This window comes from Sorghum bicolor, chromosome 3 (genome assembly GCF_000003195.3).
Source record: "Sorghum bicolor cultivar BTx623 chromosome 3, Sorghum_bicolor_NCBIv3, whole genome shotgun sequence".
Lineage (NCBI taxonomy): Eukaryota > Viridiplantae > Streptophyta > Magnoliopsida > Poales > Poaceae > Sorghum > Sorghum bicolor.
Window position 1 is genome coordinate 6,156,016 of NC_012872.2, and position 26,881 is coordinate 6,182,896.

General features: G+C 45.5%; 3 protein-coding genes across 3 annotated transcripts; all 3 read left to right on the forward strand.

The window, feature by feature from the left end:
• LOC8060801 (triosephosphate isomerase, cytosolic) lies at window positions 1,795-5,618 on the forward strand. Its single transcript, XM_002455155.2, has 9 exons — window positions 1,795-1,978; window positions 2,753-2,828; window positions 2,965-3,088; window positions 3,406-3,490; window positions 3,756-3,888; window positions 4,490-4,584; window positions 4,842-4,920; window positions 5,013-5,095; window positions 5,231-5,618. The coding sequence occupies exons 1-9, from the start codon at window positions 1,940-1,942 to the stop codon at window positions 5,276-5,278; spliced, it is 762 nt and encodes a 253-aa protein (XP_002455200.1). The 5' UTR covers window positions 1,795-1,939; the 3' UTR covers window positions 5,279-5,618.
• On the forward strand, window positions 7,579-11,999 carry LOC8073305. The gene is made up of 9 exons (XM_002455156.2): window positions 7,579-8,102; window positions 8,192-8,308; window positions 9,568-9,844; window positions 9,985-10,477; window positions 10,577-10,676; window positions 10,783-10,842; window positions 10,978-11,061; window positions 11,157-11,267; window positions 11,381-11,999. The coding sequence occupies exons 1-9, from the start codon at window positions 7,890-7,892 to the stop codon at window positions 11,753-11,755; spliced, it is 1,830 nt and encodes a 609-aa protein (XP_002455201.2). The 5' UTR covers window positions 7,579-7,889; the 3' UTR covers window positions 11,756-11,999.
• LOC8073306 (factor of DNA methylation 1) lies at window positions 13,863-17,887 on the forward strand. Its single transcript, XM_002455157.2, has 7 exons — window positions 13,863-14,109; window positions 14,236-15,349; window positions 15,837-16,018; window positions 16,438-16,527; window positions 16,616-16,897; window positions 16,997-17,209; window positions 17,307-17,887. The coding sequence occupies exons 2-7, from the start codon at window positions 14,269-14,271 to the stop codon at window positions 17,538-17,540; spliced, it is 2,082 nt and encodes a 693-aa protein (XP_002455202.1). The 5' UTR covers window positions 13,863-14,109; window positions 14,236-14,268; the 3' UTR covers window positions 17,541-17,887.

Consider the following 26,881-nt stretch of genomic DNA (forward strand, 5'->3'; position numbering starts at 1 on the left):
GCCTTGTTTAGATGCATCGAAAAACCCAAAACTTTACAAGATTCCTCATCACATCGAATTTTGCAGCACTTGCATAGAATATTACCGTGTGTTTGGTTGGAGAGCGGGGCGAGCCGGTTTAGAGTGAACCCGTTCCTATGGCTGTTTGGTTGGAGGATGAGAGGGTTGAGTTGGCTCCAGAGTGGAATATTCCTCTCAGATGCGGGCTGGACTCGTCCGTCAAAATCTGGCGGACGGAGCCGCTCCAGCCAGGTTGATGTTCACCAAACACTAAATCCTTCAACCAAACACTGAACGGAGCCGCTCCGCTCCCAATCCTTCAACCAAACACTAAAACGGGTTGAGTCTGTCCCTAAAATCGAAGTGCAACCAAACACTCTTTTGGGTTGGCTCCGTCCCCAAAAACTGGGTTGGATCGAACCCAACCCACCCAACCTCCAACCAAACACACGGTTAAATATAGATAAAAAAGATAACTAATTGCATAGTTTACCCGTAAATCACAATACGAATTTTTTAAGTCTAGTTACTCCATAATTGAACAATGTTTGTCAAATAAAAACGAAAGTGTTACATTGTCAAATCCAAAAAAAATGATCTAAATAAGGCCTATATCCCTAAAAAAACAAGAAGGGCAATAATGATCTGGGCCCGGCTGCGAACCGAGCGCGGGCCGAATGGCCGCCGAGCCGAGTACAGTACAAGTGGTACCAGCGAAGGCAGAGCTGGAAAGCGGAAGGAATCGCCAAGGCGGAGAGGTGCGCATCGAGTCATCGACGATGGAAGCATGCAATGCAATGCAATGCAAACACACCCAAAAGCGTCGCGATCCGCCGGCCGCCGCTGCTTCGGCGCCCCTTGTTCCGCACCGCTGCTGCGCCAAGTGCCCACAGCACCATCATCCGCGGCCGCTGGATCGTCTACATCCGCGTTGCCTGTGCCCGTGGCACACTCCGAGGAGTCGAGCTACTCCACTGCTACAATACAACTCGTACACGACTTATTATATTCTAACTGGGATCAACAGATAATTAATTTTCACCAACTTCAGCTTTTTCTTTTAGACTTATCATCCGAATCTGTCAGCTATTTAGTGGTATTTTTTTCTCATAATAAATCAGCTAATAATACTTTCTATCATAACTTAATTATCAGCTAAACGAACAAGAAAGCCCTACTCACTTGTATAAATCCAACGGAATTACTGTTCATTGGAGAGTCAAGGAGCAGAGACCGAGAACAGTTATCTCTGATTTAAAGAAAAGAAAGTGGCGAATTGGGATACTCAGACTCATAGCTACATTTGACGAGGAAATTAAATAGCATCTGCTTGAAGCAATCATATAAGCAAAGAATCGATTGAGCTTTCTTGGTACCTCTAGCTATTTTAGCTTTTGCTATAACTAGCAAATATGTTTGCATCAGTTAAAGAAACGAAAAGGATCAAAATAAACTCTTTGATCTTTTAATATGATTATATAGATAGACAAACATAGATTAGAATTACTTTTTGCTTTTTAATATTATACTATATTATATATAGGTAGATAAATAGATAGATAGATAGAGATACTTTATATATAGATAGACATACTAGATAGATAATAAATATAAATAGATAGATATATATACTGTAGCTAGACAGAGAAGAGGATATAGAGATAGAGACAGGATGGTATCTTTACATATTTCTTTTTTTTTTAAAAAAAAGGTAAAACCTCCTAGAAAAATCGATGGTGGCAGTAGGGGCCACATGTCATCGTGAGTACTGGTCGGCCGGCCTCATGTGATCACATGGGAGGCCACAAACCTTACCTCGCCTATATTATCCTGTGCCCCTTGTCTTCCTTTCCTCTACCGGAAGGCGAAATCCAATCTAGAAGCGGCCCTCCTCCCTCTCCTCCCCATCCGAACCAAATCTAATCGACGCTTCCCCGAGATGGGCCGCAAGTTCTTCGTCGGCGGCAACTGGAAATGCGTAATTTCTCTTCCCCCGTCGACATGCCTGTCTTTCTTTTCGTGGATCGGATGCGGTTAGGCTAGTTTTTTCCTTTTTGGGGTGGGTGGGGGTGATACGGGATAAATTTCTAGTGGATTCTGTTGCTCTCGATTCAGATCAGATCGTCGTAAGAATTGGGTTTTTGCTCTTGGATGGATGGGAAGCCTGGATGTGATTCCTCCAGGCGTAATAATCTTCCAAGATCCGTCCACGGATTGAATTGATCTGGTCGTTCTCGTTCAAAACGGAATCAGGGATCTTCCGAAAACAAACAAAACAGAATCAGACAAGGTGATGTTGATGGTCTTTGTATGTTTTGACCTTGCTGGAAGTGCCCGCGTTCTTCTTCCAATCCGCCCGTGCTTCCAGACTCCAGCTAGCTTTCTTCTTCCAATCCGCCCATGCTTCCAGACTCCTGCGCAAAAACAAATCGAAAAAAAAACTTTTATCGTAGTTTTGTGATGCATGCATGTTGTCTGTAGCAGCATAGAAGTTCGATCTCCAACTTCTGGAGATCCATTCTTGTCTGCCGCACGAATTAACCTTAGCTTCTTGTCATGGAGCTCGGTTAATTTTAGATGTTTCGTGAAGGAGCTTGCTCAATCCGAGCATAGATTGGAGCCCCTTGGCGACTTCAATACTCGTTGGCCGTGAAAGAGCTTGTTGCTTTGCCAAATTTTCCTATACAAGTGGTATTTATAAAGTGAATTGCTTGGTAACTGATCATGTCATGGTTGATCTTGATGCTTGCAGAACGGAACCACAGATCAGGTCGAGAAGATTGTCAAAACCCTGAATGAAGGACAGGTTCCCCCTGCAGATGTTGTTGGTATGGACACAGAAACTTTACATAATGCCTTTTAGTACTGACCTAGAACTCTGCAGAATTACCAAATCCATCCCGAGAAATTTATTAAAGCATATTGTATGATGTACTTAGCAATTTGAAATTGGTCCCATTGCAGAGGTCGTTGTCAGCCCTCCTTATGTCTTCCTAACTGTGGTCAAGAGCCTGCTGCGCCCAGAGTTCCATGTTGCTGCTCAGAACTGCTGGGTGAAGAAGGGAGGTGCTTTCACTGGTGAAGTCAGGTTAGACTTTACTTCTCTTGTATGATCACACCATATGTCATGATGACCAATCTGAGGAAGGATTAATGTCAAATCTTCAATGCAAATGCATAGTCTTTCACTAGAATAATTGATTTGGTTCTCTTGACCATTAAACAGAGTCTTTTGAAGTCACCTTTCACGCCTTCATTTAATTTTAAATATTTTCATACTGATTAACTGATGCTATGTTAAGCATTCTGCATATCTAACCTAATTCAGCAGTTTGTATATTGCGTTTTGTCGTTTTCTCCATTCAATTTCATTACTAGTTTACAACGAAGCCATTATTAATGCAGTGCTGAGATGCTCGTCAACCTTGGTGTTCCCTGGGTCATCCTTGGACACTCTGAAAGGAGAGCTCTGCTGGGAGAATCAAATGAGGTATGATCCAGGTTGCATCTTATGCAACATGTCTTTTGTGTCATTTGCACTGTGGTTGTAATGCATGCATATTTCCATTTGGGACTATGTTGTAGTTACCGATCTACTTTAATCCTTCCCTCATACACCAACCAAGCTGTTCCATTGTGATATATTTGATTGTTGAGATGTACTGTGGAGGGCTGGTGGCCCGTCTTCACACCATAACCACTGCTGTGTAAAGGATGTTCACATCTAATGGTCTTACTCTTCTGCTTGATGCCAGTTTGTTGGAGACAAGGTTGCTTATGCGCTGTCTCAGGGACTAAAGGTCATTGCATGTGTTGGTGAGACCCTTGAGCAGAGGGAGGCTGGGTCAACAATGGAAGTTGTTGCTGCACAAACAAAAGCAATTGCTGGTACTTTTCATTTACTTTCAGTCTGGTGATTGTGTAGTCTCTTTCTGTGCTCTTCATGGTTAGTTTTTTTATATGATAATGAAGAGTTGTTGGTTGATTATATTCAAGCTTTCTACAGTTAGCTCCCATGCATAGAACTTCAAGATTATATAAATGTGGTATATATTTGCTGGTGAACACTTTGCTTCTGGTTAATTTTATTTTATCTTGTCCATGCTAATAATTCGATCTTGGCTTTCAGTTTGGTAGACATCTGCATGTGTACTCCATTCCAAATTACAAACCGTTTTAGCTTTTTTTTAGATTCATAAATTTTGGTATGCACCAAGCTGTATGTTATGTCTAGATGTCTAAATACATAGTAAAAGCTATGAATCTAGAAATGCCAAAACGTCTTATAATTTGGGACAGAGGAAGTAGTTTAGACATTACTGATTTTCTGTAACAGCTTTTGTGTGCTTCTGTTGCTTGACTTGGATATGCTGGATTCCCTCCCCCCTCTTTCCTTTGTTTGGTTCATGTAAACTTTGCCTTTCTTTGAATTTTACGATGCCATATGAAAATTCAGGCTAAATGGATCAAATGGCTGTTTGCTTTACAGAGAAGATCAGTGACTGGAGCAACGTAGTTGTTGCCTATGAACCAGTATGGGCCATTGGAACTGGTAAAGTTGCCACCCCAGCTCAGGCTCAGGAAGTAAGTTCTGTTCTCTCTTGGTACACACTCCTTTATTCTTCTTTTAATATTATATATTTTAACCAGTAGGGTTGCCTAGGGGCTACCCCTCCTGTTTCTTGAACAAAAAAAAAACACTCTACAAAGTCGTTGTATATATTTTTATGTGTTTCAATATTGGGCTGTGAGCTGTATGCACTATGATTATAAATATGTTGATCTGCTACACACATTATCCTTTTCTTCGCGCAACACTCAGATTTTCATTATGTTCCCAGGTGCACGCATCCCTGAGGGATTGGCTAAAGATCAACGTCAGCCCTGAGGTTGCTGAATCTACAAGGATCATCTACGGAGGTATATACATTTTTGGAGCAATTGCCTTGGTGTTTTATGTACTGGATGCTAAATCATCTTGATAATCAAACCACACGTGCCTTTTGCTACAGGTTCTGTAACTGCAGCGAACTGCAAAGAGCTAGGAGCACAGCCTGATGTCGATGGTTTCCTTGTCGGTGGAGCTTCTTTGAAGGTAATGAAAAATCCAGGACAGTTGATGTCCTGTTCCTTTCTTTTTTCTCTGTGAACCAAAGAAACAACAAAATGACTGCTGGCCTTGTCAACAACCCCATGTTGCTGACCGTTTCTTTCCCTATCTTGTCTGCAGCCCGAGTTCATCGACATCATCAACGCGGCCACCGTGAAGTCCGCTTAAGATGTTCCAACCCTTCACCCTGATGCAGAGATATGCTGAAGAGGAAGGAACATACATTTTTTTGTTTAACTGTGCTATGTAAGCTAGTAGTAACTTTGCGCTGGAGCATATACTGTTTTCCCTCCCCCCCAGCTTTTTGGGAGGCTACAGCTTGAGCTTGCTAATAATGTTTACCTCTGGACATATCAATAATGGTGTTTATGTAGACCTTTTTTTGTGGCGAATTATGATGGATCCGTCATCAGAACCATGGGTTTGGTGTGTCCGTGTGTGTCGTCAGAACCATGGGTTTGGTGTTTGTGATACTAAGGGTGCGTTTGATAGGAGAAACGTTTCAGCTTTTGATTGAGAATCACCTGAATCACTTCCAAACAGTCTTCCAGCAAGTGATTCGAAACCGAAATGTTTCACTGTTTTAACTTACACATGTGAAATCGCTGGAGGCTAGTTTTGCATTTCGCATATTCTCATCTGTTGCCTTTTTTTTTGGATTCGTTTTTTCAGTTAGTTTTTTTTATTCAAGGAGTTAGTTTTTTTAGTGCAACAAGTTAAAATAATTTTTTTATCATATTTTTATTTAAGCGATTTTTTGAATTGGAATCCAGTTTGCTAGCCGAACTTCATGTTTCATAAAATAAAATGGTTATAGTGATTGTGATTCATCATGAGAAACTTTTTTTTTTAAAAAAGAATCTGGATTCAAAACGTTTCTGTGAGGCCTGCCAAACGGCAAACGCACCATGAGCCTTGCGTCAACATTGGTAGAATGCTGCCAAAATTGTATTGATCATTTGTGCCCGGTACGGATTAGCCTGATTTGCGAAAGCAACTTGTCAGCTGATCGTTGCACGGAGGCAGCCAGCCAATTATTGTACGATATCCGAAATCCTCAGCCACAGGACGCTAGGATCCTGGGCGGTTGGGACAACATCATCAGATTCATTTGCCAAGATGAAATGATGATGGGAATTAATGGATGTTATAATGTTCTCGGAGCATACTGGCGTTTTCTCACGCGATCGATCTGCAGGGCATTTTTATTTCAGCAGTGCTGCTCTGGCCAATTGCACATTAATTCTTAGCACTCGTTTTTTTTTTTTTTTTTTTTTTTTTTTTTTTTGCCTTCAGCTTCAGATGTGAGTCTGTATCGGAGGACTCCAAACGGGCTTAGTCTGAATCGGGGTTTCATCACAATAGTATGCTTTCATAGATGAAAGCATGCTTTTATATATAGATGAAAAGCCCAGGAAGAAGATTTAGCCCCCGCGAGATTCCATTGGCAAGCAGTTTGAGGATCCATCTTATTCTAAATGAGGCGGTGCAAATTTGATGATCCCATTCCTTATACTAGTGACTACTAATTTGTAGGAAATGAGATGACGATAGATTAACTCATTAATTACAAGTAAAAAGATGATGGCTAATTCATACATGAAACACAAAAGAAGAGTACATGTTGGTGACTTCAGCATCTTCATTAGATCTCTTATACTGCGTCTTCTATAATAGGAGAGTACCTTAAAATCTTTAGGATATAAGTGAACACCGTTGAAGCCGATTTATCAAAACATGTCTCCTTTTGTTAGGATATGTGATGGATATGCTGTTAAGTATGTATGCCTATAATAACACATAAAAAGAATCAAATATCTATTCATGTTTACAAAGGAAATATGAATCAACAATGTTAAAGATTATTTTTTCGCTAAAACACAAATATACGTACTCCCTCCGTATAGGAATTAGAAGTCGTTTTGAACAAGATTTAGATCAAAATATTGAGAATATAAATCATCAATAACTTTTAAATTGTTGAGTTTGCAAATGCAAAAATTATATGAATATATTTGTCTTAAAAAATACTTTATAAAGTGTACATATATTATTATTTTTTAAATATTTTATAAAAATAAGAGGTCAAAGTTATGTTTTGAAGACTGTGTCGTTGTTCTAAACGATTTCTAAATCCTACACGGAGGGAATACAATAATGGGCATGGCTTAATTGGCAGGATCAAACCTATATCAATCCAAGTAGGTCAGTATAAGTGCTCTCATTTTCCTATAATTTTTAATTTATAAATTTATGAAAAAGCAACATTGTTATTTGTAAATTTATATAGGAGTATAAGATGTGTGTTTTTTGAAAAAAAAAATGTGAGGAAGACGAAGATCCCTCATCAAAGTGACCTCGGTAACAGACGCCGTCACGGGCATAAATTCGCAGCCCCTCGGTAAGCAACTCCCCCCCACACCCCGAGCGTTGCGTCGCGTCAACCGCTGGGGAATTTAAGCTGGTCATGCGTTGCATTGCATGGGGGCCAGCCATTTCCGTTGCGCGCACGGGAAGCCTGACGCGACGCCGACGCGCCCCCGCCACCGTTTCGTCGCCTCTCCCTCTCCCTCTCCCTCTCCCTCTCTCCCTGCCCCGAGAGCGGCGGCAACCCCTTTCTCCGCGCGGGGCTCTTGCCTCTTGCGTTGCCCGCCACGCTCTCGGTGCTCTGGCAGCAGCGAGAGACGTCGCTCTCACTCCCCGCGGCCGCTATCGTCTCCCACTTTTTTGTTGCCCGTGCCGCCGGAGGAGAGACTGAGACTGAGAGAGCACCACATAAATGAGCTCGCCGACGCCATTACGCCCCACCGCCGCCGCCGGCGGCGGCGGCGCCAGCAGTTACTACACCGTCCACCGGCGGCGGGGGCGACCGGGCCCGGGCGCGGGCGCGGGTTTAAGAAGGCCGCGGGTGCGCCGGTGCAAGATGAAGCTCATGTACTTCCTCATGGACAGGGACGAGCAGCGCGAGAAGCGGCTGGAGCTCGAATTCGAGGTCAGCTGCTGCACTGTCTCTTCAGACTTCAGTCTTCTCCATGGGGTGGCAGGCATCGATCGGTGCTGACGTTGTGTGTGTGTGTGCAGGTGTCGGAGCTGGAGACGGCGCTCGAGAAGGAGCAGCAGCTGGGCAGGGTCCTGCAGTGCTCGCTGCAGGGGCGCGTCGTCTGCCATTGCTGCCTCTCCGCGCTGGTTCCTACCAACGTAAGCACCTCTCACACCCTCTGCATGCTCACTTGCACTGCACTGCATCGGTCGTCCAATGCGAAATCATCTCTTTAGTTTGCTCCATGCCTGGATGTGGCGGCGTCTGCTGAATGTTCAGTCCCGACAGTGTGAGATCGATCATCATGTAATTGCCACGCTTAATTAGATCGAACTGATTCCTGCAGAACTATATATCCCAGAACATTCTGGCTTTTTTACAGCTTAATTATTACATGTTGATTGTGTTGGAGTTGTGAGTTGTGACACATGTTAATTAACACTCTGGTCACTGAAAAGCTGAAACTCTGGTCAGTCTGAAAGTCTGAACCACGAGGAACAAACATGATTGCAAGTGTACTGTCACTGCAGTCCCAGAGGAATTTCCATCATATAGCATGCATTTCACCTCGCCGCATCTGAACTTTGATGGTAATATTGCACACGTGAAGCTGTCACCTCACCTCACCCTCGTACTCGACCCAAACATAACATGCACTCTAGCAGTACTTGTTTAGTTCGTGAATTTTTTTTGGATTTGGCTATTGTAATATTTTCGTTTGTATTCGATAATTATTGTCCAACCAACTAACTAGGCTCAAAAGATTCATCTCGCAAATTATAGGTAAATTGCGTAATTAGTTATTAGTTATTTTTTATCTATGTTTAATGCTTTATGTATGCGTACAAAGATTTGACAGTCATAGAGAATATTGAAATTTCTTGAAAACCAAGGCCTCAGCAGTGCGATTTCCATTCCAAGGGCCAGGTGCAGGAACAGTGTGTCCTTTGGATTCCTGCCTGCCTGCCATCCGATGTCACCTGCCTCTGACTTGTGAACCAAGGACACAGAGTTACTGTGTGCGTGATCTGGAGCTAGCCTCGCAATCTCGGCTTGTCTGCAGACAATCACTATTCATTAGTACCTCTTATCTATCAGATCTGGTTCCCTTGGATGCTGCCTTCTTGTATCGTACTACCTCTATCAGCTGGTCAATCACCCAAATGCTTGCGTGGTAGAAGGGGAGCATTAATCCGACTTCATAATTGTAGCCTGTAACCTGCAATTACATTCCTTTTTACTGCATTGTCTCACATGACCATATCATTGCCTTGTGTATATCAACTGTAAATTCCTCTGGCAGTAACTTTGTGCTTCTCTGCTCATACCAATTACCAAATGACCGCAGGATCTGAAAGCTCAACATGTTGCTGAACTGAAATTTTTACTTTCTTTTATCTGCACTGCAATGATGTAGGTTAGGGGCCTCCTTGCGGAGCTCGCAGTGGTGGAGGATGAGATATTCTACCTGGAGAAGAAGGTCGACGACCTGCGCCTACGCCTGCGCCGGGAGCAGAAGTGGACGGACCATTGCATCCTTCAGCAGCAGCAGCAGCAGAGCTGGCTGCAGAACCGCCAGCAGCGGCACTCCGTGTCCAGGAGGGAGCTCCAGCAGCTACCCAAGCTGCCATGTCCAGGAGGAAGCGACGAAGCTCTCGAGCGCGAGAGCAAGGCTTCTGTCGGATCCGCCAAAGGTAGGAAGCGACGTGACGAAGTGTTCGGCAAGAGCACGTGCAGATTCAGGGCTCATCGGATTCGTCCGGCCGGAGCTCATTATGTCTGACGCAGACTCTGTCTGATGCGCCACGTCGATCATCATGGTGTTTTTGATCAGGAGATGAGATGGAGCACGTCGTCGTCAGCAGGAGAAGCAGCCACTGCCACTCGTCGTCAGAGAATCCGAACCCGACGCCTCCGGAGAGGAAGACGACGACGTGCGTGGTGAGCAGCAGCCCGAACAAGCTCTCGGAGGAGCTCGTCAGGCTGATGGTGACCATCTTCCACAAGCTCAACAAGACGACGACGACAACGGACGCGGCGGCGGAGCTGGAGCTGAGCGGCACGTCGTCGTCGTCCAAGCTCAACATCTCCTCGTGCATCGGACCCAGGAGCCTCGTCCCCAAGGTCTCCGTGTCCGTGAACGGCGCCGCGGCGGCGGCGATGAGCCCGCTCAAGAACCGGAGAGCGGCGTTGACCAAGGGCGGCGGCGCGGAGAAGGAGGCTGCGGCCGCTGGGACCGGGTGCCAGAAGAGGTTCGTCGAGTTCACGAGGGCCTCCGTCGACGTCACCCGCGTCTCGCTGTGCCTCGTGGACATCAAGAACCTGAGGTGAGCTGAGCTGCACTCCCAATTTGTCTGTGCGACGGTCAGGAGAAGCTTCAGGTCTGAATAATAATGGCGTTCGTTTAATTGTTTTGCCTCTGACAGAGGCCTGATGCAAAAGCTTTCGCTCGTCGATCCGAGCCTTCTGACGAACAAGCAGAAGCTGGCGTTTTGGATCAACATCTACAACTTCTGCGTGATGCATGTACTGTAAGCTAATCCTCTAATTTCATCTTAAGCGCAGCTTGACGAGCAATTGATTGCATCTCCTGGCCGGCTACAAAAACTTCGTTTCTTGATGATTTTTTCAGGCGTTTCTTCAGCACGGTTTACCTCCATCTCCAGAGAAGCTTCTTGCGCTGCTGAATCAGGTGCAGTACAATGCTCTTTCCACTGACTGAAAAAGAAAATTGATTGCTTCAGGCTATAAATCTTTACGCAAATTGGCTTTTCGAAGAAAAATCTTTACACAAATTGGAATTGCTAACGGCAACACTGTCATTCAGGCTTCAGTGAACGTTGGAGGGACAGTACTGAATGTGGTGTCGATCGAGCACCTCATCCTGAGGCACTCTCCTGACGCCAAGCAAGTATGCAAGACTAGCCCACTGCATCGTCTCCCTTTTCATTAAAATTGTAATCTGAACAAGGGTATCTCGATGATGATGATGATGATGATGATAAGGGTATCATGGACGACGAAGGACGGATGGATGTGCTGCACTCGTACGGGCTAGGGTACCCCGAGCCCAACGTCGTCTTCGCGCTGTGCAGAGGCAGCCGCTCGTCGCCAGCAGTACGTTTTTGCCGTCTCGTCCCTGTCGGCTTCGATCAGCGTCGTCCTGGACCGAGACCGACCTGCCGTCGTTTCTCTCCTTCCTCACGTGCTGTTGCGTTTGTTGTGTGCAGCTGCGCGTGTACACGGCGGAGGACGTGTCGAACGAGCTGGAGCGGGCCAAGGTGGAGTACCTGGAGTCGTCGGTGCGCGTCGCCGGCGGCGGCAGGAAGCAGCGCGCCGCCGTGGTGGTGCCCAAGCTGCTGCACTGGCACATGCGCGACTTCGCCGCCGACGACGTCGCGTCGCTGCTGGAGTGGGTGCACAGCCAGCTGCCCAGGGCGTCGGGCCCGCTCCGCCGGGCCATCAGGGAGGTCATCCTGGGCGCCAACATTACCAACGGCAGCGGCAGCGGCAGCAGGGCCGCCACGCCGGCGCCGGCGGCGGCCAAGATGGTGGAGGTCGAGCCCTACGACGCCGACTTCTGCTACATGCTGCCCGTCTGGTGATCATGTATGCGGGTCAAGTCAGTCAAGTTTTGCTGTGACGATGGCTGTTGCTTAGGTTTGTGTGCAGCATTGGGGCAGACGTGCAGTGCGAGACTGCGAGGTGGTGATAATGTCGTGAAACGTGAACTACTACCGCCGTTTGATCGCGTATATAGATTTTTTGTTTGGGCGTCGTCTTTCCGTGAAGAAGTATCAATAAAAAGGAAAACACCTACTATATATATTGATATATTTTTTATTTTCAGTATGTCCACAAAAAGTGGTACTATTTCTCTACTTCAGATTTATATACTTAACAAAAAAAATTGTATAAAAATAGCTGAAGTGGCGGTTGAAATAATGGACCAACTCTGGGAATTAATTTGTTGTTCTAGGCTTGGACCTTGGAACCAGGTGATGGTTGAACTAGGGACAACCCTTTAAGGCCTTGTTTAGTTACAAAATTTTTTGAAAAATTGACACTGTAGCATTTTCGTTTGTATTTGATAAATATTGTTCAATCATAGACTAACTAGGCTCAAAAGATCCGTCTCGTCAATTCCGACCAAACTGTGTAATTAGTTTTTATTTTCGTCTACATTTAGTACTACATGCATGCGTCTAAAGATTCGATGTGACGGAAAATCTGAAAAATTTTGCAAAATTTTTTAGGAACTAAACGAGGCCTAAGGAAACAAGGTGGAAACGAAAATATGGCAAAAGGGAAAGGCGAAGTGAGTCAACTATTTCATTCATCATTTAGTCTCTTTCAATAAACTCTGAGGATCCTATATATACATGATCGTAGGCCTTACACATGGTCAAAATGCCTTAACACATGCTCTAGATTCGGAGCATATTCCAGTAAATCCGGGGTAGTTGGTTCGGCGCTCCTTGGGGCCCTAGTCACCACCGCCCTTAAACTATCTCAAATAATCATCACCCAAAAGACACATGTCTTTGGGTAGCGCTACAGGTAAAAGTTTTCATACCTATTTTTAGTCTTATCCAACAACAAGACCTAAAAGATAACACTCTCTGCAAATGGGTCTCGAGGAGAGAGGATACCCAAATTTGGGTTATGCCTCTCCTAATACCCAAAGTGGGTCTTCTGTGTTGGAGGCTATAGATATTGTGTTGGAGACCCATTTTGGATTTGGGTTCCCAAATGGGTCTTCTGTTGGAGATAGCCTTAGCTAGCACCTGGTCAAGAGACCACCTAGGGCATTGTTTGAATGTTGTCGGATTCACTTCAATCCATGTGTGTTGATGTGGATTGGGGTGGAATTTAGTTCAAGTTCTACTCTAATCCACCTCAACACATGTGGATTGATGTGAATCCGACTACATCCAACGTAGATTATGCCTCCTTCGTCCACCGTCGATGCCTACAAACCTTGACCTGGCTCTCTCATTTTGCCTCGAGCGTTCTTGTCTCTTTTCGAGACTCCAATCGTTGTTGTGACAAAATCTGATGATCACCTATAGATGATGAGAAATGCTCATAAAGATGGTGAAAAGGGTGCAAAGTGTGATGTCGAGGCTCGTGGCCATAATGTTGATTGAAAGGCCATAGTGCTGTCAAAAAAAATTATAGAAGATAGAAGGCCATAATGTTGTAAAAAAAAAAATCTTTTTGCTATATCTCTGCTATAAATCCTCTAGAAATCTTACTATAAGAAAACCTTTTTCAACTAATGACATAGTGTCAAATAATAAATATGACTTCTATATTTAAAGGAAGTACAGAAACAGGAAGGTCAGATATGTGCCATTTTATGCTTCTCTTCGTATGTCATAGATGATACTTATACCCCATTTTATGCTTCTATGGAAAAAGGTTTCTATTAGACTGTATCTTCCTGTTTCTATTAGAAGGTCAGACATACTTATACCCCGTTTCATGCTTCTATGGAAAGAGTATCCAAACTTTTTTCCAAATCATAAATATAGTGTCAAATAATAATAATATAAATATCGCACTCCCTGTTTAATAAACCAAGGCTTAAAAGAAAATCAACACAGGCAAACGACAAAAAAAACAACCTTGGAAATGGCAGAAAGAAAAAGTTACAGAGCGAGCCCTCGAACCCCGGTCCTAGGGACGGCTCCAAAGCGGTGGAAGTAGCAGTGGCATTTTCTTCTGTCCCGTGCGCTCTCCCCAGTCCCCCACGCCCAAAACCCCAAGTGCCTTTCTCGCCGCTTCCGACTCCGCCATGCCACCATAGATCCAGCTAGGGCGGCGTCGTTGCGTTCAATCCTGTGCGAGAGAACGCGAATCGCCGCCGGCTTGATATTGGCCAGGGCTTTCTCCGCCCAATTGCATCAGGTCTCGCCGTCATTTGCAGCGACCGTGCTCTAATTGGGGCGAAAAGGTGAGTCCTCCTCCGGTCCTCCCATTACACTTTTTCGATGCCTGGATCGACGAACATTTGGGAGAAAAAAAAATCCCCTCTTTCCCTCGAAAGATTCGACAAAGAACGGTTGTTCTTTGTGTACAGGAATCTTATCTGCTGAATCCCCGAGCTCCGGCGATGGATTTTGACATGGACGACTACATAGACCCCTACGAGGAGGCTGAGGCTGAGGCTGCCGCGGGCGAGGACGACGACTCCGACGACCCCGACGAGGACGACTCGGATGCGGAGAGCGACTACGAGGAGAAGTCGTTCGGCCTCCTCAAGTCCGGCAAGCACCGGGTGCGCAACCCGGACGGCACCTTCCGCTGCCCCTTCTGCCCCGGCAAGAAGAAGCAGGGGTACAAGATCAAGGACCTCCTCCAGCACGCCGACGGTATCGGCGTCTCCAGCAAGCACCGCCGCCACGGCCGCGAGCGCGCCAACCACCGCGCCTTCGCGCGCTTTGTCCGCACCGATCCGGACTTCGCGGAAGACCTCGTCGGTATCACTGGCATTCAAGGTGCCATTACAACCACCCCTGCTGATAAGAATGGTGGCAGTGCCAATGGCGACGGGAAGGCCAAGGCTAATGGAGATACTGCTGGATCCAGTTCCGTGGCGGCGAAAGTGGGTCCGCCACAGGAGGTTGAGAGGTTTGCTTGGCCGTGGGCTTGTGTGCTTGCAGCCGGGGCAGGGTTCAATCCTGAGGAGTTTGCTGATAGAGTAGCGGTGTTTAGTTTGGTTGAGGTTGTGCCTTTGTTTGTTGATGAGATGGAAGTCACAGAAACCTTTGCAATCGTGAGGTTTACCAATGATTGGAGTGGATTCAATGACGCGCTTACGCTTGAGAACCATTTTGGTGTCAATAAGCTAGGGAAGAAGGAGTTTGAGACGAGAGACAGTGGTCTAGGTTCCGTGGAGGGAGATGGCGGCAAAGGTGAAGTCAAGGTTTATGGGTGGGTTGCCCGAGCCGAGGACTATGATGCAACGAGTGTGGTAGGAAGATTCTTGAGAAAGCACACCGTCCTGAAAACAATAGATGAGGTTTCCAAGACTGAATTAGAGAAATCAGGGGAGATGGTGGCAATACTGGCATCCCAGATCGAGGAAAAGAACCGATACTTGCAGGATTTGGAGACAAAGAAGAATGCGACAGAACTCTCCATCTCAAGGCTTGAGGACGACAACAGGAAACTGCATGAGGCATATAATGAAGGTAATCTGTGCAATTTCTCTCCCTTCCCTTTGGTTCTACTTGATGGTTTAGAGTTTTTCCTGCATGCTTGATATAGTCATGTCTAGAGCATATTCACATATGTTAACTCTGCCTTGTACTTTACGTTTTATATAATTTTTATGGAAGTCCTGAAACTATTTGGTTGGTTTTTGTTCCCTCTTTATATTGTACATGGATTATTTGGATAAAAGACATTATGGATTGGTTAGACAAATGCAGGACTTATTGAGATAATATTATGATGCATGAAGTTACTCCATGCCTTATATGCTTTAGCATTATATTTATCAGTTAGTCAAGACTAAAGACTTACCTGATGAGATGAACTTTGGTTACATGTAATGACAAACTGCTCCCAATCTTTAATTTTGAGTGCTTGAATTTTGTGGCTTTACAAAATCAACAAAGCAAATTTTCTCTGTTGGAAGTCATTTATCTTATAAATTTTATATCTTTTTTTTTTCAGAAATGCGCAATCTTCATCGCAGGGCTCGTGAAAATGCTATGCGGATTTTCCAAGAGAATGAAAACTTGAGGATTGACTTAGAAAATAAGAGGAGAGAACTGAACTTACGAGCTAAGGAGCTTGAAAAAATGTCAGCTGAGAATGCTAATGACAGGAAGACACTCGATGATGAGAAGCAGAAGGTAAGCTAAACAACTCTACAAGTGAAGCACTAAGCTATGCACATGTAACCTCTTCTGAAGTATTATGTATATGGTGCTCTAATCTGGATTTATTGGGGTGTCAAACAATCTTTTATTTGCCTGTCTGAGTTTACCGTATAAACAAGGACTCCATAGGTCTCCCTTTTTTTTTTACAAAGGTTGTTTTTTGAAAATGATATACCATCAATACTTTAACCTAGACAAGGGACACATTGCTGTCAAGTATTTTATCGTCTTAATTCTATGGCATTTCCCCAAGGACACCAGGTTTCTTTCTACTACCTAATTGTGTGCATATAAAATAAAAATAATAACAGCCTGAGCATATCATTATGATAGCATAAGTTCTTGCTGCAGTATCTTATACATTCCTTTTGTGTTTCTTCTGAAATGTACAGGCAAAATATGATAATAGTGAACTTGAGTTAGCTAGCATAGAGCAGCAGAGGGCTGATGCAGATGTTCTGAAGCTATTGGCTGACCAGGAGGTTTGCGCTTTGCACATTTCTTAATGTTGTTTTCTACATGTTTCTCTATAATCTGAAGATGAGAATTGATACACCTTAATACCATCAGAGGGAAAAGGAAGAGGTACTTGCTAGAATGCTTCAGCTAGAAAAGGAGCTGCATGAGAAGCAGCAGCTTGAGCTTGAAGTAGAACGGTTGAATGGTACACTCCAGGTGATGAAACATTTAGAGGGAGATGATGACGGGGGAGATATCCATGAGAAGATGGAGAAGCTGAGTGTAAGATTTGAGCATGAAAAGAAGCGCCTGGAGGATTTGAGTGGAGATCTCGTGAGAAAAGAGCGTGAAAGTAATGATGAGCTACAAGTGGCCCGAAAAGAACTGATAAAGGTACTGCCTATTTTCTCTTCCATGCACCTAACAATTCCTCTACCAAGTTGATGTTCATAAAATGATTTTAATTGGTGAAATGATTTTCACAACGATCAGGGTTTGGAGGAAGAGCTGGATGGGCAGACAGCTATTGGGATCAAAAGGATGGGGGAACTCGATGAAAAGCCTTTCCTAAATGCATGTAAGAGAAAATATGGAAAGGGTGAATACCAGATAAAAGCAGCAGAGCTAGTCACAAATTGGCAGGAGGAACTAAAGAAGCCATCCTGGCATCCTTTTAAGATGGTTGAGGTTAACGGAGAAAATAAGGTACTTGCTCAGTTCTGTCCAGCTATGCGTTATCTTTAATGTTTATATAACCTATTAGTATTTGCTCTGAAATCATATTCATCCTCATTTGCTGCAGGAAATTCTGGTTGACGATGATGCAAAACTGAAGCACCTATGGATTGAGTACGGCGACGATGTGTGTAATGCGGTGAAGACTGCACTGATGGAGATAAACGAGTATAACCCAAGTGGGAGGTATGTAGTGCCCGAGCTCTGGAACTTCAGGAAAGGTAGAAAGGCAACGATGAAGGAGGTGCTCAAGTACCTGTTCAGTCAGATGGACACGACGACCAAGCGCAGGAGGGGCTGAGGAGGCGCCCCGAGGCCGAGAAGCCAATAAGTAGCGCCTTTACGCTGCTCTGTCAGTCGTGTGCTGCTCGATCTTCTAGTTAGTGGTAGTCTGGCATAATAAGTGTTCGTAATCAAGGCTTAGGTATGCATCATGTTCATGCTGTTGCCGGGCAGGCGTCCTAAAAACCTATGTGATCGTTGAACTGACTACTGAGTAATCTTTCGTGCTGCTATTATTGTTCGGGTGTAAATAGTTTGGTGCCTGCTCCTTCGTGGCTTTCTCGTGTGTGTAATCATTTGACCGTTCATTTGTAAATCATTGAATCATCATGCTGCCTTATAATCAGTAGGGGCTTTCTATCTTCAGAGCTGATGAGAATGATCTAAAAAGTAAAGTGTTATGTCTAGCAGTCACTTCGATTATATTCATACATGAAATTGAGCCCGAAAAAGAAAGTTTTGAGACAAGGGTAAAATAAATTTTCTACTAAACACCTTTTCAAAATTCTAATTCTTGGAATAACATTATAAAAACTTTTGATGGGGCTGTACAGTGAATCAGTGATGTGAGGAGCCGTGGGAGTGGGAGGTCGGGAAGCAGGGCAATAAAGCAAAACCCCTCTTCATCTACGCCTTCTTCCTCCGGAGAGTAGCCATGGCCTCCGCCGGCGGAGGCGATGAGGTGGGAGAGTCCGGCGGACCCCATCCAAGCGCCACCAACTCGAGCGAAGTGCTGCTGGTGGTGGTAAAGGCACCCCGTAATCTTTCACATTTTCTTTTTCTTATTTATTTTTTTTTTGAATTTTTACCGGGAGATTACTTCCACCTGAATATATTCAAAAAGAGTCCAAAAGGCAGGTTTATAGAAGTTTTGAGGAGGAAAAACAACACCGAACGCCCTAGCGCTGGGGTAAAAAGTGGCATAGCCACAAAGCCACACATAAACATAGAAACAATAGCAGGACGCGGAGACTACTAATCAGGACATATGAGCTCTTCGACGATGCCTCCAGGAGGTGAATGACGCCGTAACGTAATCATCGTCATGCAAGCCGGGGCTTGGCAAGGATTTCTCCCGAGCCATGTGCCGATGAGAAGTAGTTGCAAGGCTCTTCAGTGATGCCTTCAAGAAAGAGAATCTCGTCCCTGGCTCAAAAGTTTGAGCTGAGCTTTCGCCTAGAGCCGTTGCCAAAGCCTCTAAAGACCCACCCGCGACTGAGGTGGTAGCCGGCCGCCGCCACACCATACAGAGCCTTTCGGACTCGCCCGCGATGGTGGTAGGCGCGCACTGTCAAACGTCGACCGCCTCCGCTCAACGCGGAGCCATTCCGGACTCGCCCGCGACGAGAGGAGGCGCGCAAGAGCGTTCTCGCCTGAACAGAGGGGGGGGGGGGTGTCGGCCGCCGCCACACCGCGCGGAGCCGCGCCCAGACTCGCCCGCGGCGGTAGGAGGCGCGCACCAACAAGGATCCCCAAACGTGCCGGTCGCCGCCACATCACGCGGAGCCACACCAGGACTCGCCCGCGACGGAGGGGGGCGCGCACCGGCAAGCAACCATCCAGACGAGGGGAGGAGCCGGTCACCACCACATCCCACGGAGCCATTGCCGGACTCGCCCGTGAGATGGGAGGCGCACACCGGCACCACCAGCACGCTAACACCCAAGCAGATGCCGAGGTCGACGCAGTCGGCGGCGGCGGATGGAACCGCCCGGTCGCCCTCGAGGGAGAGCGACGCAGGCGTCGGGTCTCAGGGGCAGCGTTCGCCATGGCCGACCATGGTCAGACAGCACCCATGGCCGAAGGCCCCTGACCAGGGCAGCGTCCAGCTGGATCCGGGCCCGGGACGACCGGATCTGGCGGCCGACCGCCAGTTACACCGCCGGCCATCTCCCAGGCGACGAAGACAGCCCGACGTGCAGAAGCTTCAAGGGAGAGAGGAACGGAGGAGGAGAAACCCAGCCCTGCCGCCGCCATCCTCGCCTCCGGCCAGGCAACCCGGGGCTGGCTCAGGCGGAGGCAGAGCGGTGGACGCGCGCCTTACGGCCGCGGGGGAGCTGCCGAGTCCAGGCCGCCATGGTCAGGAGAAGGCTGGGGCCGCCTGGAACCGGCTGCCTGGCACGCCACGCCGCGAACGCCGGCCGCCAAGCTGGACCCCCACCGGAGCCATGGAGGGGGCGTCGGATCCGGCCCAAAGGGCCCTGGATCTGAAGCCTGAGCGCGCCGCGGCCAACCAAGCTCGGAGCCCAAGGCCGGAGGAAGAGGAGGGGAGGGAAGGGGGAAGAGAGAAAAGAAAAGGTGCTATGGGGTGGCCTTTTTGGGCGCCATAGCTGGCCGCCGCCGGCGGCAGCGGCGGCCCGGGGAGCTCGCCGGCCGATGGGGGTGGAGACGGAGGTGGGGGGTCGCCCTGTACGGAGAGCGACGCGGGGGGGGGGGGGGGGGCTCCTCTCAAGAGAATAACTCTTTCCTCTTATTTATTATTTTTGTTTGCGAGGGCATCTTCAGCCCTTGATCTGGTAGTACTACTGTGCAGTTTAGTTTATCTACTTCGTCTCTAATGTTCTTTGTGGTTAAGCGGCGTAGTTGGATGCCTAGCTGATGGCATTTCAACTACAGGGTTACAAATTCCTTCCCTTCCATTTCCCTCCAATCTGCGTCCTGGGTTGAAGCAGCATACTTTTTTTTTTTTGCCTTCAGGAGTAACAATCTGAATATCTGAGTGGTGGAACTTGTAGGAATAGAGTAGCATACACAACTTATTGTTTGATTTTACAGAAACAAAAAGTTGCAGATTGTGTTCGGCGATCTCATTATCTCATTCCTTTTACTATGTTTGTTTTCGACGATGTGTTATATTCCAAGGAACAGACTTTGTGATATATCACTTGATGTACCTGTTGTTGGCTATCTAGCCTAAATTTACTGATGGGAAATGCAATCTTTGCTTATACAGCGGAAGCAGGTCAGAGTCTTGGGGTGGAATTTGGAAGCGGAAAGAGCAAAGATCCAGTTATGTCCAAAGGTTGGATAGGTCTGGTTGGAATAAGTCTGAAAACCCACTTCAGTATATCACAGTCTTCTTCATTCCATGACTTCAATAGTTGTTGCTTATGGGCAGAATAATTGGAGGTGAGGTGTGAGGATTCTCAGAGTATAAAGGAGATTGAAGACTTGAAGTCTGATCTAGATGAGGATTTGCGGCAGCTTGGATACTGCGAGGAGAATGAGAAGCTGAGAGCAGAGTTGGAGGCCAGGAATGACGGCCTGACAGAGGGGAATGAGGAGTTGCATGCAAGCCAAGAACGACAATAGACCTCTTACATTTATTACAGTTGTACTACAGATATAGCCTGCCCTTACAGCATCCTATCTTCATATGGAAACCCAGTTCAATCAAAATGAAATAGATCATTGTGAGTTTGTGAATGTTAAATAAAGTGAGGAAAAGTAGAAATGTCTAATTTGCAGTAACTTCTCTTGTTATCAATCTAGATTATGGAGATTTTGGAAATTTAGACTGATGCTAAGAGAAAGGACTTGCTGTTGGGGCTGGGGCTGTATAGCATAATGAACTTTCCATATCCACAGGTTCTGTCGTCTGTTGAAGGTATACAATCTTTTACATGCCCCCTTTTTTGTACGCATGGTGATGTGAAGCAGCTCAAAATTCACTAAAATGGTGTAAAGCATCGGTTATATTTATGCCATGCATTACATATTTGCCATTGATCCATTTCCATCTGACCTAAAAAAATTTGACGCCGAAATTTTATATAGCTATTGCAGTTTCTTTTCTTCTCAGTTATGACTAGTAATGTTTAATGTAAGTTTATGAGTCTCACGTGTCTTCTAAGTTGTAACCAATCTGATAGCTTAGTCGGTCCTGACCAGTCTTGTTTTTCTTTTTTCTCGAATGACCAGTCTTATGTCATGGCCCTGTTGTCAGAAGGTAACAAGATTGGGGCTTCTTCAAATGCGGCTGCTAGTGTATCTGCTTCATCGAGCATATTAGAGGCACAAACTTCAGATGCAAAAATCCAGACCAAAGCCTTAATTTCTCAATTGTTAAGCTTGACACAGCAGGTTGTGAGCGCTGATTCCATTCAAGCCAATGATGCTGAACTTGCCACTCAAAAAGAAGTGATTAAATGTAAGTTTTTTCTTATTCAATCACTAGTTCTGTGATTCTTACCAATAGTCCTTATCTGTTGGGTACTTGTTTTTCAGCACGAAGGCTTACATGGGAGAGGATAGCTATTCAAATAAAAAGGACTTTAGTCAGCAGAAAATCGAAGATGGTGAAAAACTTGAGAAGGTTCTGCTATGCTGAGGTGTCTGTATATTTGTTTAGGTATAAATACGTAGTGCTTGCCTGCTTTGATTTCCCGTGTGTGTGTAATCATCTGCCCGTTCATGTGGAATCTGCTAATCATGCTATCTTTAACGACTGAAAAAAAGGCGGTGTAGCGCTAATCATCTGCCCGTTCTTAGGTGTCTGTATGTTTGTATCCGGTACAAGTCAGAACGGCTTCAAAAGCAGTTTTTTTTTTTCAAGATTTCCGAATTCCCTGGAAAACGACTATCTAAATAGTGCTCTGGCTCTGAAGATGAATGAAAAGGAGAAAAATGGCTCGAGACCTTCCGAGGACGATGAACACTTTGAAAGGACGTATTCTTGTGAACTCATCCCATCCTTCCAGGCAATGCATCCTTTCTCGTGCGAGTAACTCGTCTTGGACTTTGGTTGCTGGTCTGAAAAACCATGACTGAAAATACTGTTTGTTTGACTGGTAGAAAAAATATGGCTTATAAGACATTAGATGACACAAGAAGATCTAGTAGACAGTAGATCTATTAACAGATGAATATAGCAATTCCTAAAAAAAATATATAAAGAAAATACCACATCAGACTCGAGCACCGTGGTGTGTGATTGAGGCTACTCCCTCCGTTTCGTTTTTGTCCTTGTATTTACCCTAGAAAAGTTGTCAAAAATCATTTTTCGTATTTCCAATCCAATTGCCATGCCTCCTCTCGCGCGACCAAAGTGCTCGCCCCTTTGCCCCAGAAAACTTGCCTGGGCAAGGCAGCATGCCTGACCCAGCTAGCTTGCAGTCAGCATCCGAACGGGCCTGCCGTTGGCCTCCCCTCGCCCGACATAGGCCTTGTTTGCCTTGTTCAAATAAAAAAAAATTAACATGTCTTATCATATCGAACATTGCGGTACATATACGGAGCATTAAATATAAATAAAAAATAACTAACTATATAATTTATCTGTAATTTGTGAAACAAATCCATGGTTGATAATTATTAAATACAAATAAAAGTACTGCAGTGTTCAAAAACTTTTGGAAAAAATCTAGATAACCCCCCTAAACTATTTAGGGTGGAATACTTCATCTCCCAAACTATAAAACCAGATATTATACCATTTGAACTTTCAAAACCGGTCAAACAACCTCTAGAGTGGTTTTAGAGGGTGGTTTTGTCTTTTTTTTTATTTACACTGAATCTTTGAAAAATCATAATAAATCATAGAAAAAATATAAAATGAAAAATTCAATTTTATTGGACTCCTAATGAGTAGATCTACACAATGAATATATAATATGATATACTTTAGTTCAAAGTTTTTGTTGTAGCTTTAAATATATGTTTTTCTATAACTAATAAGAATAATTCATATATGTAGTTCCCATGGTTCAATTATGGTAAAATTTTTATGATGAGCTCATTATTGTATGCTTGAACTATGGTAAAAGTTTCGTATCTATTGGATCACGTATAACTTAGTTATAGATTTATTTAGTTTTATTCTTGTTAAATCTATGCTTTATATATAACTAAGTTATAAGTGATCCAATGAGTATGAAATTTTTATCATAGTTCAAGCATATAATAATGATCCCATCATAAAAAATTTACCACAATTAGACCATAGGAACTACATATATGAATTATTCAAATTAATTACAGAAAAACATAGATTTAAAAGTACAACAAAAACTTTATACTAAAGTATACCATATCATATATTTATTGTGTAGATCTACTCATCAAGAGTCTAACAAAATTGAATTTTTTATTTTATGATTTTTATATGATTTATTATGATTTTTTAAAGATTCAACGGAAATAAATAAAAAAGAAAAAGACAAAACCACTCTCTAAAATCACTCGAGGGGTTTATAGGACAGATATATGAATAGACACAAGCCACACCTCGTATTGATCCTTTGATTCGAATATTTATACAGTGTGTGTCACAGCTCTCAATCTTCCGATCCTACATACATGGAAGACTAGCCTCGCTCGCTCCGCCTGTGCCGTTGCAGCGTCATGGCCGCGCTCCGCTCGCATCCGTTGGCCTGAACTTCCGTTATCACTTATCACAACCCCCCCCCCCCCTAAGTGACAGTGTTGGGGAGTCCGACGGTGAGACTGGACCGGAAGGATGTGAATGTAGCTGTAGGCAGACTCTTCGTCATGACATCGGCGAATTGCTGATCGGTTGGAACGTGAACGATGCGGGGATCTCCGAACGCCACACGCTCCCGCACGAAATGGATGTCGAGGTCGATATGCTTGGTTTGCTGATGGTGCACCGGATTCTTGCTCATGTAGACGGCGGAGATGTTGTCGCAGTACGCGATCGTGACACTCGGAATGTCGATGTAGAGTTCGCCGAGCAATTGCCTGAGCCAAATGCACTCGGCCACCGCGTTCGCCACAGCTCTGTATCCAGCTTCCGCGCTCGATCGCGGGACCGTGGCCTGGCGCTTCGACGACCAAGAGACGAGGGCGCTGCCGAGGTAGATGCAGTACCCTGAGGTGGATCTCTGTGTGTCCGGGCACCCGGCCCAGTCCGCGTCCGAGTAGGCGATGATGCTTGGTGTCGACGTCGAGCCGCGAAGGTTGGCCTTCGTGTTGATAGGGGTGGCCGCAGGCTTGCAGTTTGTCATTCTTGCGCGGTCGAGAACGTCCTCAGCATACTTGGCCTGCGACAGGAAGGTGTCCCCGTGGCGCCGTACATCGACGCCAAGGAAGAAATGCAGCGGCCCCATGTCCTTGACGGCAAACTCGGCCTGCAGCTTGGTGATGATGTCCTAGAGAAGAGCATCGGTGGAGGCGCTCAACACCATGTCGTCGACGTACAAGAGCAGGTACGCTGTTGAGGACCCGTGACGGAGAACGGACAGGGAGGAATCCGACCGCGTGGCGACGAACCCGATCGATATCAGGAATCCGATGATCCTTGTGAACCAGGCGCGCGGCGCCTGCCGCAGGCCATATAGGGACCTGGACAAGAGGCAGACGACGTCGGGTTGAGCCGGGTCAAAAACCCGATCGGCTGCTGGCAGAGCACCCTTTCGTCGAGGTGACTGTGGAGGAACGCGTTGGAGACATCGAGCTGCCGGACTGGCCATCGACGACTTGCGATCAATGTTAGGACAGTGCAAATGGTTGCCGGCTTCACCACAGAGGTGAAGGTTTCGCCGAAGTCGATGCCAGTTGCCAGCACGTTGCGTGAAGTCGCGCACCACCCATCGCACCTTGTAGCAGCCGAGGCTGCCGTTAGGGTTGAACTTATGTTTGAACACCCATTTCCCAGTGACGATGTTTGCCCTAGCGAGGCGTGGAATGAGCCACCAAGTGTGGTTGGACTGTAGGGCATCGAATTCATGCTGCATGGCCGCCTTCCAGTTGGGGTCGCGCAAAGCAGACCGCGCCGAGGTTGGAATCGGGGAGACCGTTGGTGTAACGGCTGTCATGGCGTACCATGGGTTCGGCTTGTGGATGCTGGCCCTGGCCCGGGTGACCATGGGATGTCGTCGTGTTGCAGCATCCGGCGGTGGTGTTGCTGTTGTCGACGAAGTAGTACTGGTCGAGGAGGAGGAGGAGGTTGGGGAGGTGTCGAACTGGGAGCCTGATGACGACGCAGGTGATGCAGCTATGGGCGACGTGCTTGACAGACGCCGAGTGGTACTCATCGAGTCGAGGCGGCGAGCATTGACCAGATGCCGTCGGCGTGGTGCTCGGCGCTCCACCAGATGGGGAGCGCTGCTGGGTGGAGGCGCGATGCCTGGACCAGCTGCGGTCTGTGGCGGCACGATGGTGTCGATGTCACTGATGATCATGGTCGACGGCTCGTGCGACTGAGGCCTTGTTTAGATGCGAAATCTTTTTGGATTTCGCTACTGTAGCACTTTCGTTTGTTTGTGGCAAATATTGTCCAATCATAGACTAACTAGGTTCAAAAGATTCGTCTCACGATTTACAAACAAACTGTGTAATTAATTTTTGTTTTCGTTTATATTTAGTGATTTATGCATGTGCCGTAAGATTCGATGTGACGGGGAATCTTGAAAACTTTTTTTGATTTCGGTGGTAACTAAACAAGGCCTGACATGCTCGACGAAAGGGGAACTGGAGCTCGTGAACACGACGTGTCGAGATGTGATTACCCAGCGCGTGGCCATGTCATAGCATATGTACCCTCTGCGATCTGCAGGATATCCGAGAAAAGCACATGCGACTGAGCGCGAACAGAGTTTGCTCGCTGCAGTCGCCGTTTGGTTAGGAAAGCACATGCATCCGAATACGCGTAAGAGATCGTAGGATGGGGGATTGCCGAAAAGAAGCTGGTGTGGAGTCATCGTGCCAGTGGCACGACATGGCCAGATGTCGATGAGGTGCCAAAAATTTTCGCAAACTAAGATCAAATTTTGAAGATTCCCTATCATATTGAATCTTTGGATGTATGCATAAAACATTAAATATAGATTAAAAATAACTAATTAAACAATTTATCTGTAATTGCGAGATAATTATTTTCAGCTTAGTTAATCCATAGTTGGACAATAATTACCAAATACAAATGAAAGTGCTACAGTGGTCAAACCCAAAATCTTTTCTGAACTAAACTTGCAAAATCTGTAAATACTATAAAATTGTAAATTCAATATATACTTGTAGAACTGTCTAAAAATTGTAAATCTAATTTTCTTAAATTCCTGGTGACATGCACTTTAAATTAAATTAGAATAAAAGATCATCATATATTTTCTATTTTTTAACTATACAATTAAATGAATAAATACTCACGTATTTGAGAATGATATATAGTGCTAACCATGCTGAAGGTAAAATTTTTGAAGAATCATGCTGAAGGTAAAATTGGTGGAGACAATTTCGTTGCACACGTGGATTTTATCATTTTACGCTCGTACAAACATACTCTTTCCAATCCATCTTGTAAGATATATTTGTATTTTGACTGTTTGTAATACACATAATTTTAGACGTACACTGTTTACGATCGCGATGCAGCTCAACCACGCGATCTCTAGATCGGTT